This window comes from Tinamus guttatus, unplaced genomic scaffold (assembly GCF_059628265.1).
Source record: "Tinamus guttatus ecotype Peru unplaced genomic scaffold, ASM5962826v1 Tinamus_guttatus_pri_ptg000004l, whole genome shotgun sequence".
Lineage (NCBI taxonomy): Eukaryota > Metazoa > Chordata > Aves > Tinamiformes > Tinamidae > Tinamus > Tinamus guttatus.
Window position 1 is genome coordinate 8,023,024 of NW_028288538.1, and position 13,720 is coordinate 8,036,743.

Genomic DNA, 13,720 nt, shown 5'->3' on the forward strand with positions numbered 1-13,720 from the left:
GTAAGTGGAAAAGTAAGAGATTTGGTATCATAAAACGCTAAAATAATTGCTGCAATATGGAGGGCTATACCAGAAGGTTTTTGGAAAGAGCCTTTAGGATTGCTTAACAGAACTGTTTTGAGTATCTGTGTTTTCATGTTTTTTGTGTAAAGTATGTTGGGAAAGGAGGAAGAAGACACTCTAACCTTGAAAACAATATTGAAGGTATGTTATTAACTGCTTACATAACTTTCAGTTGAGTGTAGCAAATCTTACTGGGAGTGAGACTAATATTGAGAGCAATGGATATTTGATCTCATAGCAAAATTAAGTGCACTGGCATAGTAGTCGGGCATGGTTAAACTTGACCTGGTGCTTTGATTTTGATATAAAATTCATATGTATGACAGTGGCATAACTGACTAGCTCTTAAATGTTTGTTTTTTTCTTCTGTTTTCCTTTTTTTAACCAACATGATGTCCATGGAACTTTGAATCCTGTCTTCTACACTGACATGGCTGTTATCTACAGTCTCTTACTGCAACAATTAGCTTGTCATTCTGCAAAGTCATAATGTGACCCCAGTCTAAGTTTATACTCAGCCATTCTGTACAGAAATAAATCCCTGATTAGTTGTATCTACTTATCCTTCTGTATCAGATCCCTCATTGCACACCCAAGATGCTAGAAATATCGTACTGTTCTGTTGAGGAATATTCCTGTCCTTGCCAAAGCTCTGACATCTTAATTTTTCAAACTGCCAAGGCCTGAGATGAAGAATTTATTGAAGCTTCCTCGTGTGGCCTGGTGAAGCTTTCTGCTGAACTTAATCAGGATTGTGCACACAGTGTACAGTAAAATGCATGTTGCAGTGTTGTGACGTTGTCTTAAGCAGTATCAATGTTAGCTGTTAAAATGGGGAAGTTTTCTCTTAAACCCTGGATTATGGATTAAATTTAGTGATGTTAGTAAAGTTAGTTTATGGAAGGCACACGGGTGTTTTTCAACAGTGCTTTCTACTCTTTGTTTCATTTTAAGCCTTCTCTGATAGAATTTGAGGTGAAAGAGATTGGCAAGAGACAATGTACAGCACGTTGGGCCCTTATTTTTAGTAGCTCTGTTGAGGGCACTGTGGTCGTGGAGTCTTCCTAGCAGACTGCAGCAGCTTGGTGGTGCCTGGGAATGCAGTTGTAAGGCAGCCTGAGGCGAGCTGGTGTGGCTCATCTCCCTCTTATTTCTGACCTTATGCTATTCAAAATCAGGATATATAGTATCCTGTTTTTTTTTCTATTCTTTTTATGGCAAAAGTCCTCTTGGACAGTAGTTGTACAGGGAAGGGAATGAGTCTCGTGACAGAAGTCAACATCTTGCTGACAGTTGCCCAAAATGGGGTTTGATGTCTTTTGAGTAGGTGTTGGTATTGCATGTTAGAAGGGATTCCTTTCTGTTTTTCTACTTTGTTCTCTCAAGAACTTTACTTTCTCTAGAAAGTGGTGCTATCCTGTATTTTATTGATCTGCTCTGTGGTCGATTGCTGTGGCAAGAGAATAAAGTATATATGATTCATCCTTCCCTTTAAGAATTTTTGTTGAAAATGTTTCTAAAAATGCAAATTTCTGAGTATGTGGCTTGAGGAGAATCACATAGTACTAAACAATTCCCTCCTTTTGGATGCAATCCCTCCCTTAAAGCCATTTACAGCTGTTTTTTTTTTTTTTTTTTTTTTCCTCTGTAGAGCCGTGGTAAGAATTCTGTACAAAGGTACCATCGTAATAAACAGGGAGACAGTGGCATCCAGCCATGCTATTTTTAGACTATTGTGCTCTTAACTTGCTGATCTAAGTGTTCCGAACATTAAGCGGGGGAGACACTGTACTAGAAATGTGTGCTTGCATAGCCCAGCCCTGGTTGAAAACAGAATGAACGGCAGATTTAGTTGGAAAGGCAGTTTACGGACTTGTACCTGAAGAGAGTATTAGTAGACAAAAAGGATGCCATCCGTGGTGATTAAAGCACAGCCTCTGCAGTGCTGCCTCTTGCTCAAATGCTGGCAGTTAACTTTGGCTTTCGTCCTGCTCAGGTTGAGAAACTGAAATCTGTGCAGTCTGTTCTGTATAGCTTTAGAAAGAAACATTAAAAATATTATCACGTCTGTTCCATGCGAGCATTGAGGAAAATGCTTGTTGTCCTCAAAATTACTCTTCCTCTACTAGTTACTCAGCTTTGCCTAGATAGTGTAGTGACTTCTCCATCTGAGCAAATAGTCTGTTTTGGGGCATCTAGAAAAAGGAAGGTACCTTACAAACTATGATTTCTTGACAATTCCTTAGTCCTTTATCTGTTAATCTGCCACAATCTTGGATAGTTAAGGCTGATACAGGGCAACTCTTATTTCACTTCCAACGCTGGCCTCTTGCTGATACACACAGCTTGCATTTTTTCCATTGCTTACCATTGATTGAAACGATGTCTTAAAGTTCAACTCTGATACTAATTTGATAGTCCCGTGCTTTTGCTACAGAGCACTGCCCCCATGTTTGTACTGGCACAAAAGTTTGAAGCTGCACTATGAACCAGGTACAGGAACTGGTCCAAGCTTTTGAGGAACAAAGTCTTCAAGGTAGAGCAGTTGCTGACACCACATCACTGCCAGAATTATCTGAAACTGGCTTTATTTCCAAAGCACTTGAAACTCTCATGTTGGTTGCATATATACTCTTCTGTTCACACACTGCGGTCTTCCAGTGGCATAAAACTCAGTTAAAAGGAAAACAAGGAAAGATACAAGAGTTCAGACTTTGTGGTATTTCTGCATCTTCGATACAGCTTGACAGTTTAATAAGTGATAGGTAAATTGTAATTGCTGATCAACTGTGTAACATCTTCCTGTGCTGTGTGCAAGGTACTTTTATATTTAGCCATCCAGTGCCTAGTTTGGATGTTTAACATAAGCTGGCTTGTGCAGGAATTGCTATATATATATATATATATATATTTAAAAAAAGGTCCTAATGGCATTGGGGTCCAAGTAAAGTAGCACTTCTGATCCCCTAAATTAAATGCCTTTCTGGGAGAAAGGAGAAGGAGGGAAAAAAAAAAAAAAAAGGGAATACAGCTTTGCCTCTGGGAGCATCATACTTGGAAGTCTTCTGCTGAAAACTTGTCCCTAAATACCCTCTGTGTTTGGTCAGGTCTTAGCTTTAGGTTGAGTTCTCCTTCAAACCACAGCAAGGGTATTGTATAATTTTGAATACTTAAATTAGACATACTGCCTATTTCTAAATAGAACAACTCATCATGCATGATAATCATACTGTGCATGGAAGTTAAGTTGTATTCAAGATGCGCTAACTAGAAAAGATGATGATACTTGTGTTTTATTAACATCTAGGAACCCTAGTATTACAGCAGGACCTCCATTAGCATCAGGCCTGTGTGGAGCTGTAGCACTATAAGCTAATTAAAATTCTACATGGTGTTGTTTACAAAAACAATTTTAATGTGTTTTGTGCTTACTGCCAGTTCTCAGCAACAGGTGTCTTGTTAGCAAGAAATTGTCTATTTTGGGCACTTGTGTTAGTGGCTTTTATCTCTTTTAGGTTCGATAGGTTTTAAATAGGGACAACTTATGCTGTATTGTGAGAGGGTTACTTATCCACTGAAGCTCAGAAGAAATGATTACTAAATCTCTATCTGTTCTTTTTGGTCATTATACATATACTCATCTTGTAAATTCTTGAATCTTTTCTACAGACTATTTTTCAGCAGTTGGTAAATCCAAGCCTGATCATAAATACTCAACGATAGTTTATGGACTTGCGCTGCTTTTACATACTTCAAACTTTAGTCTGGGATCTTAAAGGAATGCAGTGAATCTTAGTCTTCAGTTTCTAATTTTAAGCATCCTCCTGATTTCTGAAACCACTGACTTAAAATATGATGCCAAAGAAAGCAGAATGTAACCTTGGGTTGTCTGTTTTTGAGCAGCATCCTTATGTTTTATAAAGCATTTTAAAAGAAGTCGTTTCTACACTCTGCCTGTCAGATCTCAGATAAATCTTAAACTTGCTGAGCTATGACAGAAATAGCAGGAGTCCAAGTTATCCTCTGTGTCTTTGGCTTTAGGCACCTCAGTACCAAGGGACAGCCATGAGATAGCACAAGCTCTGGAGAGTGCTGGGCAATGCAGGGTTCCTCACACAGGATCCGTAACTGCAGCTTGGCACCAGTTCAGCTGTACATGTGGGAACCTGTGGTTTGTGCCACCTGAGGTAGCAGACTGCTGACAAGCAATTGCTGAGACTACTTGATTTTTATTTTTAATGGGTGTAATGCCTGAATTTTTATGTCTTTTGAGCAGAGAAACTTGAACGTGACTGCCTCAAAGCGTGTTCTTTTATTAATAATGACATTTTCTACCAAAAATGTAGCATCATGTAAGATTTCTATTGCAGTCTCATCAGAGATAGGTGTCTTCCAAAAATAGACGCCACAGAGTCTGTCTATCTCTAGCCTTAAATCTAGATAGATATTCTGAGTAGGCTTAAATGAGCAAGTAAAACTCATTTGAAAACTTAGGCCTTTCTTCTGGCTTGTGGCCTGACTTGCAGGGCCTTGGCTAGGATGTGGGGTGGATGGCCTGTGTCCCCCCTGCAGACCTCAGATGTCCTTGGATGCCCTTCACCAGGATACTCCCAAAGATCCTGTGACAAAAATTGTTCCCACTGCTTCAACTGCTTTGAAGTTCATTTTCTTGGTCTATAAGTGTCTCAGAAATGGTCTTTTTTCCACATACAGAGCAACAGTGGTTACAGTGTTCTCAGTAGTTTTAATGCTTAACTAGCTATCTCTATTGCAGGTTCCTGTTGTTGTCTGACTGTAAACAAGCATGTTCAAGGATTATTTGCCTCCCCCCTCCCCCCCTTTTTTTTTTTTTTTTTTTTTTTTTGAATCCAAGAAATGATTTTTGATGTGTGGGTTTTGCTTTGCTTTATTTTTTAAATTGCCTTTTGGACAGGTCAAGCTGAATAGAGCTTGGTCAGCTTAAACTTCCTGATAATCATCACTGAAGAGACCAGAGACTTAGATCCTAATGGGGACCCTCCTTGGGCTGGAATTTCCTGGATTAGCTGGGGTTGCCTACAGATGTGTTGGGCTGCTGGGCAACCAGAAGTAAAAGGGCTGTTCAGTTCCCTCAGTTGGAGGGAAACGGCCGTTTCTTTGAAATTCAGAGCTGGGATACCGTTGTATTGAAGGGTCTATTTCTCATGATGTGGTAGTGTTAGTCTTGATGAACCAAGAAGTGTAGTGAAAATGATAAAACCTTGGCATCATGATTTGTATTTTTATGTTTTTAATTAAATGTGGGATATATCATAAATATGAAAAATCTTGAAGGTTTTAGGAATATACAACTTCATGTGGTAGTTTAGGTGTTAAGAACTTACTAGATGCCAGAGCACAAAGCTGTGATCACTGCTGTCCTTCCCGCCCCAACCCTGCAGCATGAACTAAAGCCAGTTCCTCACTATGGCAGCTTTTTGGAGTAACAAAAACCTACTTTTTTGTTTGTTTGTTTTGCTGGCAGTGACCACTTAAAGCCTAAGAACAGAAGTTAGATGCATATGTATGAGATGAGCACAAGTTTCTAAAGTTCTTTATTTTACAGCAGTTCATCCTAAATTTCTTGAAACTGTTCTGGTAAGTAATCTGTATTTGCAAAGGTTGAGCATGTTTGCAAGTAGTAATTACTGTTTCAAAGTAACATCTATTAATAGTGTAGTGTATGGAGACATGCCCAGAAAGCTGAATCCTTATTATCAGTGATCCTTGTAATGTCAGTATAGATCTCCCCATCTCTACTCTTGCCTACTAAGAGTGGAGAGGTTGCAGTGAAGCGTTTTCTTGTTCCTCACATAGCCTGGAGAACAACAGCAGATCGCTGTAGCTAACAATGTAAATGCTTTAACAGTAGAGGCTTTGTCTATAGCAAGTGTTCCTCGGCTCTACAGTGATGTAATTCTGTTGCTGTGATACTCTGGCTCATATCGATTGTGAAAATTGCTGATGTGCCTTCCCTCCTCAAGACCCATGTTCTGTCTTTTCTGTCCCTCTTCCTTTCTGCAATTTGCCTTTTTCATACTTATTGTGGCTCTTTATACCCCAGTTTAATTCTGAACCATGTGAGTAAACAATCTCCAGTCTTAAAGCAGTGTTGCAGGATTAAAAACTGTGCAGAAAGAGCTTTCTTGAGGTCCATAATGAGATTCTATAAACAAAAAAGGACAGAGAGATCTAAACTTGCTGACTAATCAAAATTAGAGGTGGATAAAAAAGTTCTTTCCATCTTCTGAAACTGTAAAGTTTCAGTTAGGACTATCTAATATAAGTGCTTGTTCTTGTTTTTAGCTTAAAGTAAGTCCATGCATGAAACAAGAATAAAAAGCTGTCCAGCAGGAATAGACTGGAACATAAGCAGATACTGGATGACTTGTCAAGTGAGTTGAGAAAACATGTTATGTAAGTCTTTGGTCACTGGTTTGAATATTATAGTTTCAATATTGAGGCATTATAGAAAGTCAGTTTGTGGTGTTCAAATGGCCACTTAAAACTTTATTTAGTTGTCAGCAGAAGGAAAATCTGGAGTCTACCAGAATAAATTGGAGGCTTCAAAATGCATAAATTCTTCTGGTGCTGAGGAAGTTGGTGACTCCTGTGTTGTGAAAAATGCAGCAGCTGTCGTGTGTTTTGCAGCTACGCAAACAAAGCAGTCACTGCTCCTGCAGATCTGCCTGCCTCGCTGGTCCTTAACCATAATAATTGTGTGTTGTGCGTGAGGGGTTTTTATTCCTTTCTTTTAACCCAAAACATTCTGCTGAAACTGGGTCAGAGTGTAGCTACACATGTAGTGCTGCTGGCAAATCCGAAGCAGCTGTGATGCTTTAGCCAGGGTGAGCTGCAGATGAAATGACACTTCTGACTGCAACCAAAAGCCAGGCTGAAATGTAATGACTGAGGCCCCTATTCAGACCTGCCAGTTCTTTTTGGCTCCTTAGCGAGTTGCTGAGACAGGCTAATGCCTTGAAGCAGCTACAAACTGCTCTGAGAATGTAAATTGGAGTCTTCTGGGGGAGAATGGTGGAGCAAAAAGAAAACAGGGCTATTCTGTAATTTGCTATTAATTTGTGTCTCTGGTGCTTTTATACCCTTGGCGGTGCCCTGCTTTCGGCAGGGTGCCTCCGCACTCGGGTTCCCCGTTTCTGCAGGATCCGTGTGAAGCGCTGCCCTCTGACACGGCGCTTCGGAAACTTCTGCAGCAGGATTCAACAAAGCTCCTTTCTTGGCGGCTTTATTTGCCGGTTGTTTGGATAAGCCCGTAGAAGAATGCATTTCCTATTAATTGCTTTTTGTAAGAACATGCCTTTTCATACAGGGATACGAGTGGTATCAGACATGTATACCAATAGGTACTGCAAAATGAAACATGTTTTTGTTTACATGACTTCCTATCTTGCTCGTATTTGGGCCTGGAGTGGGCTTTGTTTGTCTGAGAAACACAAACTACCATTTTGCAGTTTCTTGCTTCACAAGTAAGAGGAGAAGATGACTATTAGCACTGATGCTATTTAAATCAGTGCTGCACTTCATTATAAAGGTGGTTATAATAGAACAGAGAGTAGTTCAGTTACTTGTTTTTAATACTAGATTTGTCTTTTAGGTGATTTGAGGTGTCAGTTGAAATCTGTCAGTGCTTTGGTCCGTCTTGCTTGACAGTGAAGAATATCTTAAACTAAATAGTCTGCTTTCTGTTTAAGAAACATTTTTAAAGCTGGCATTAGTATGGTGCAAACTGTGTTTAGTTTGGTAGCACAGCTGAGGCAGCAAAGTGCTGTTTGGGTGGTCTCTTCTGCTGCAGAATTAACATTTGGGGAGGGCTCTGTCTCATACCAGGAATGAATTTTGGGAGTGTTTGCAGAACACAAAATTACATGTGCTGATGAAGGCTGAAGCCAGGGTAACTGCTGCGAGGATGTGTTTGCCTTCCCTACCACAACTTAGACCGCTGGCAGTGCGATAGCACTTGTCCATGTGCAACGCACCAACCTGGTGCTGACAGTCTCTAAATTAGACACAATAAATTGTGATGGGACTCACTTTAGAGTGGGATTAGAGTAGGTGCTGTCCCAATGGATATCCATGAGTGAAAAGGAAGTGTGAGGAAAACCAGAATGTAAGAGACCTTTTTCTTTGAGGAAGGCAAATGAAGAGGAAGTTGACTTCTCAATGGGATTTTTTAGAGAGAGAGAGATTATTCCTAAACCATGAGTGTTTAATATTACTAAATGCTGCTGCCTTGATCTTACTGATTAATATTTGAAGCCTGTAAAGCTAAAAGTACTGGTTATTTGAAACTAGTAGCATATAAACATTTTAATTAAAATATCCATTATCATGGGGAAAGGATTTAAACAAGGATTTTGTTACTTACTTTGCAGGGTATTGGAAGACACAGCCCTCTTTTTTTACCAGAAAACCCAATGTCTAAACTTACCCTGTTTTAACATTTCCACAATGTCAGCTCTTTATTAATTTTATGTAATAAAAACAGTGTAATACAGGTTTCCTGTGGGACTTCAGTGCATCAGGCCTTACAGATGCCCAAAAACTGGAGCGACTGTAAACACCCTCCAAGGGAGTAGAAGGATTTAGCCTGGTAGCGCACAGCTCTGCTGCCTTCTGGGCTAAAACCACTATTTTTGAACTCATTGAGTAGTAATAAAACAAAGATAACATGTCAGCTTACAATTAGGAATTTATTTCAGGAAATATTCAGGTCACAGAATATGACTTTCTTCCACAGACTTTGAAAACAGATGTCGTGGTGTTGTGCAGGGACAGAGGGAGCTGTTGAAGGTTCTTGTCCTCCTCCCGCGCGCTTCCCCTCTCATTAGTGCTCGCACAACTGGTTGTACAAGTACACGGCAAAGCAAACGAGAACGTGCCTAAAATACTGCAAGGTTTTGGAGGTTTTTTGTCTTTAAGCTGAATCAAGGGTGGGTTGTTGGTCCCAACACCATAGTCCTGCTAGAAGTTACTTTTTTTATGCTCAAGTCAAGTGAGGAGGCCAATTTTTAAACTGCAGATGGGAATATATACTTGAGATACATTTTACAGGAGTAGATGGAAAAAACGCTGTCCTGTTCTCATCCATACTGCTTTCTTTGCAGAAAACTTCAAATTTTTTAGAGTTGGTCTTTTTTTTAAAAAAAATGGTTAGTCTTCTGTTAGATCAGCAAGGCATCCACTTTACCAAAAAAAAAAAAAATCCTGTTTTTCTGTCAGATGAATAAGCTGATCTGACTCACCGCGTGTTTGTTAGATCCAAAGCAAAGGAAGGGGTGGGAATGCACACCAGGGATGGGGCTGGGAGAGCAGGATCACCCCTTTCACAGCACTTTTAAGGATGCAATTTCATGACAGGCCACCATTACTCGCTTATGCGATGGTTGGGCCGCGAGATATCATGGACCTTTTTGTACAAGAGATTAGACAGTTTTAAAACAAATCTTCTGAAGTTGGGCCAAGCACCGAGGGGAAGGGGGTCCTCCCTTTCCCCTGGAAACATCTGCTCGCTGCTCTGCTGCCGGTGGCCGAGCCGGGCTCGGCTGCTGCTCCCGCTGATGCCCCGGTGTGGAGGGAGGAGAGCCCGGAGCCATCCCGGCCCTCCCGGCGCAGGGAGGTTTGCGGGGGAGGCAGGTCTGAAGTTCAGTGGCGGCAGCTGCCAGCACCCGGGTGCCTGTTCCCTCACGTACCCAGTGCTTGGGTTTGGGTGACGGTCTTCCCGACCCTTGGAGCCCGGAAGGCTATTGCTGGAAGAAGTGGTTCCACGTGTCCCTTGCAGCTTCCCCCCAATCCTAGCACTCTTCTCATGCCAAAAAAAAAAAAAAAGTCTGACAAACCAGAACAGGGAAGTTGGTCTCTGTTAAAAACTAATTTGGCAAAAGATTAAGCAGTTGGTTTCCTAACTTGGCTTCCCTGGACTGTTTCAGTACGTGGTAGCAAAGAGAAGGAGCAAAATGGGCATAAGAAGCTTGAGAGCAAATCTTAGTATACTAGTTTGCTGTTCTGTAATTAATTTACTTATTTTTTTAATTTAACAGTCCTGACCAATCAGTTCAACTATCTCAAAGGCCTTAATGACCTTACAGACTGTCTCCTGTGGTGCTCATGGTCAGTTTTCTATTGGGTCAGTGAGAGCCCGGATGTGGAACAGTGTGTGTTACTGCTTGCTTCTGAGCACAAAAAGCTGGTGCATTAGTTCAGCTTTTCTCACTTGGTTTAATAACACCGTGGCAGTTTGATACCATCTCTGCTGCGTGTTATTTCTCAAGTATTAGCAACCTGTAGAAGATCTTCCACTTCCTGTGGCCTTTGTTAAAACTCGTCAGAGGAATCCCTGGCACTTCCCTTGGAGTTGGAAGTGCTCGAGAGCCTCATGCCAGTGGCTTGGGCTTTGGCTGATGGCTGGATCCACTGGTTAATGAACTGGGGAACTGGCTGAGCTGGAACTCAGTCCAGCTTTTCCTGTTTCTCTTCTGGGCATCTTTGTACCCTTTCACAACTTGTTTACCACATTGGCCCAGATTTTTTTTTTTTTATTCACATTGGAAACTGATATTTTGTGATTTCCTTGGTTTCTAGTCCCTTCAGCAACAGTTGTTGCTGAAGATGTTTCAGGGACTAAGAGAAATTATAATAACTGGTGCTCCTGTTGCATTCCTGCACACTGGTTGGAGCGATCTGGTAAACTTTTGAAAGTTAGTATGATAGATTTTTTTTTTTCTGCCACTGTCTTAATTTTAAAAGAAAGGTAATATTTACCTTGCGGCACCAAATCTTTACAAGCCACTAAAAAAATCTATCTAGAAGTTTTTTGCTTTTATCAGTATTTTGAACTTGGTGCCCAGGCTGACTTGCATCAGGTTTCCTTGAACATGGCTTGAGTTCTACAGACCCAGAGAACATGTGTTTAAAGGCTACTCAAATGGCTTAGCTGAATATTGGGCCCAGTGGAGGAATTGAATTCCCACGTGTGATATTTGCAGTTAAGGGCTATTTAGAGGAAGAGAAGAATGAGAATGCTCTTGTGCCACAAGTGCAAAACTTCAACAAAATCAAATTTAGTTGCTATTTAAGATGAATGGGAGCCTTGCATGTCAAAAGCAAAGGCCCTATATCGGGGTGCAATCACTGAGCTTAACTGCAGGTCAAGGCTGAGTGAGATACTGTCAGCGACACTTATAATCTTCCTGCCTGTACATCTCCCTTGTCTTGTATCTTGAATAGTTTTTGGTCCTTAGAGTAGGTAACTGCTCTGAACAGAAGACGAGACTGTCATTTTGGTGTTGCTGTTGCAACCTGAAGATTTGCTATTGAGGTATCAATTTCATAGGGCTTTGGGAAATAAAAACAACAGAATGCAATAGGCGTGGGTGTCAAGGGAGATGAGGCTTTATCTGAAAGAAAAATATTAGAAACTTGGGGTTTTTTTGAGCTTACATAAAAGAGGATCTTTTTACCTTGGTCTTCTGTGGTTTAATCAAATTTTATAGCTTGGTGGGTGGTAAAGTACTCAAATGTCTTGAAGCCCCTTCCCCTCTGGGTTTCCATTTCTCTGCTTTTAAAACATGTATTGATGTTACTTGAGATGTTGGTTTACAGTAATCAGTCCTCCTTCTGACATTAAAATTTGTTTTGAGTTAACACTGTCAGTGTATCATCCTAATCTTTTTAATTGAGATGTATAAAATGGTAGGCACAAACTACCTCGAACAAAATAATGGATATAGTGTAATACTTATTACTTAATGGGGTGAATTTCAGTCTTTCAAAACTGGTGCAAAAGAAGGCTAGAAGATACTTTAAAAATATTGAGCATTTGTTTGTGAATCAGTGAGACTAAGTGAATCAGCTTAGTTTGAGTGACAGATTTCAATACCTTAACCTATGAGTTAGGCCACTTGAGAATAGTTAAAAGGCCCATTGAAGGAGGTGGTTGTTTGTGGTAACTTTATTAAAAAGGTTTATTGATCTATACAAGCCAAAGATAAAACACTGTATGATTTATTTGTATTTTTCTAAAATACTAAATACAAGAATGTTACTACTTTCTTATATTAACAAGAATTAACACTTTCTTATGTTACTATTTTCTTACACCTTAGAGGAGGTGTGTGTGTGTGTGTGTGTGTACCCAGTATAATGTTTTTGACTGAAATGGTACACTTTTTGGATGCAAAAGAATATAATGCAGGTTGTCGTAAACAGTTGTGTTGTCCTTTGCTAGTGACGCAGTGGCTAAGTGGTAAGCTGGGAATTCATGTGGCTATTATTAATTCTAATTACTATGCAGTAAGTAAGCATATTGCCCTGCTTGCCTTTCATTTTATAGTTCTCGTTCACAGTATCAGGAGTACAAGGCTCAAGGCAAGTCTGGAGTAGGTGCTTCCTCCTCTCTCCCTCACTTTTAGTAGCAAGTTAAGGTCCAGCATTTTGAAAGGTTGATAAATAGATTTATTTTTAAACATAAGCTGTATGCAGATCATAAAATGGTGGGGCTGGAAGAGATTGGGTGGGTCAGGCAAGGTTTACGTACTGCTGTATAAATGTTAATAGGACAGAATGTATAGATCCCCCTTCCTTAAAGGATCCTGAGTTACCCACCAGTGTATCTTCTAGAGGATCTCTTGGCAAGACATAAGGAACTTCAGATTTCTAAATATAACCATTAATGAGGGATGGTTTTTGCCACTACCTAACAGGCTGTATGTATCAATTTCAGGTTTATAGAAGAAGGGAAAATGGCTCAAGAAACCAACCGCAGCCAAGTGCCCATGCTTTGTTCCACTGGTTGCGGATTTTATGGGAACCCTCGCACGAACGGCATGTGTTCAGTTTGCTACAAAGAACATCTTCAAAGGCAGAACAGCAATGGTAGAATTAGCCCTCCTGGTAAGTAAGGCCAACGTGCTGGATTGAAGCCACTTGCTCTGCCCTCTGTTTGAGCAGCTCCAAATGACACAGTAGGGCAACACTTGCTTGCTGACCATGTCTGAATGCTAAGTACACTCGAATGTGTAGGAACATTAGCACAAACCACTGTCTTCTATTTAAATATCTTACCTGATGGAATAAACTTAGATTAAATAATAGAAGCATGCTGTAATTAGTCTGCCAGTAAGTAAACTGTTGTTGATACCTTTTGTATTAATAGGGGTGTGTTGAATTCCAAGATAAAAATGCAGCAAAACACTATACCAACATACTTTGTCCTGAAACTGCTGGAGTATAAAGATAACATTTAACTTGGGGAATGTTAGTCAAAGCATTTAAAATAGAAGTATTTATATGCCTGAACCTGATGCCAAAGGATTATCCCCCAAAGCTTTTTCTTAGAATAATTTCTCTTAACTTTATATGACTAAGATAATGATACTTTTTCCCCATTTGGCTCAATGCCCAATGCACTGTAGTCATTCTTCCAAAGCATATTTGTCCAACCCATTGAAATAAGTGGTGTTTTCCTACTTTAAGTTTCCTAGAAAAACTAGAGGACTTTCTCCTCTTCAGTGGTGGTGCCAAGAAAGAATTCCTCTCTGCTGTCTTTATGTTGGGGTTCAAACTATCACCATAATGGGGGAAGGAGCATGAGAGGGTGCTTCCCTGCAGATTCAGATGTCTC

The 13,720-nt window shown here is 40.3% G+C and overlaps 1 protein-coding gene across 5 annotated transcripts in view; it reads left to right on the forward strand.

The window, feature by feature from the left end:
- Positions 1-13,720, forward strand: part of ZFAND6 (zinc finger AN1-type containing 6) — a 36,630-nt gene that overhangs the window by 10,569 nt on the left and 12,341 nt on the right. For all 5 annotated transcript variants that reach the window (XM_088539765.1, XM_088539756.1, XM_010217448.2 and 2 more), the window contains one exon: positions 12,821-12,990. In XM_088539765.1, the coding sequence (XP_088395891.1) occupies positions 12,840-12,990 (151 nt within the window). In that variant the 5' untranslated portion in view covers positions 12,821-12,839. The remainder of the gene's footprint in view (positions 1-12,820; positions 12,991-13,720) is intronic.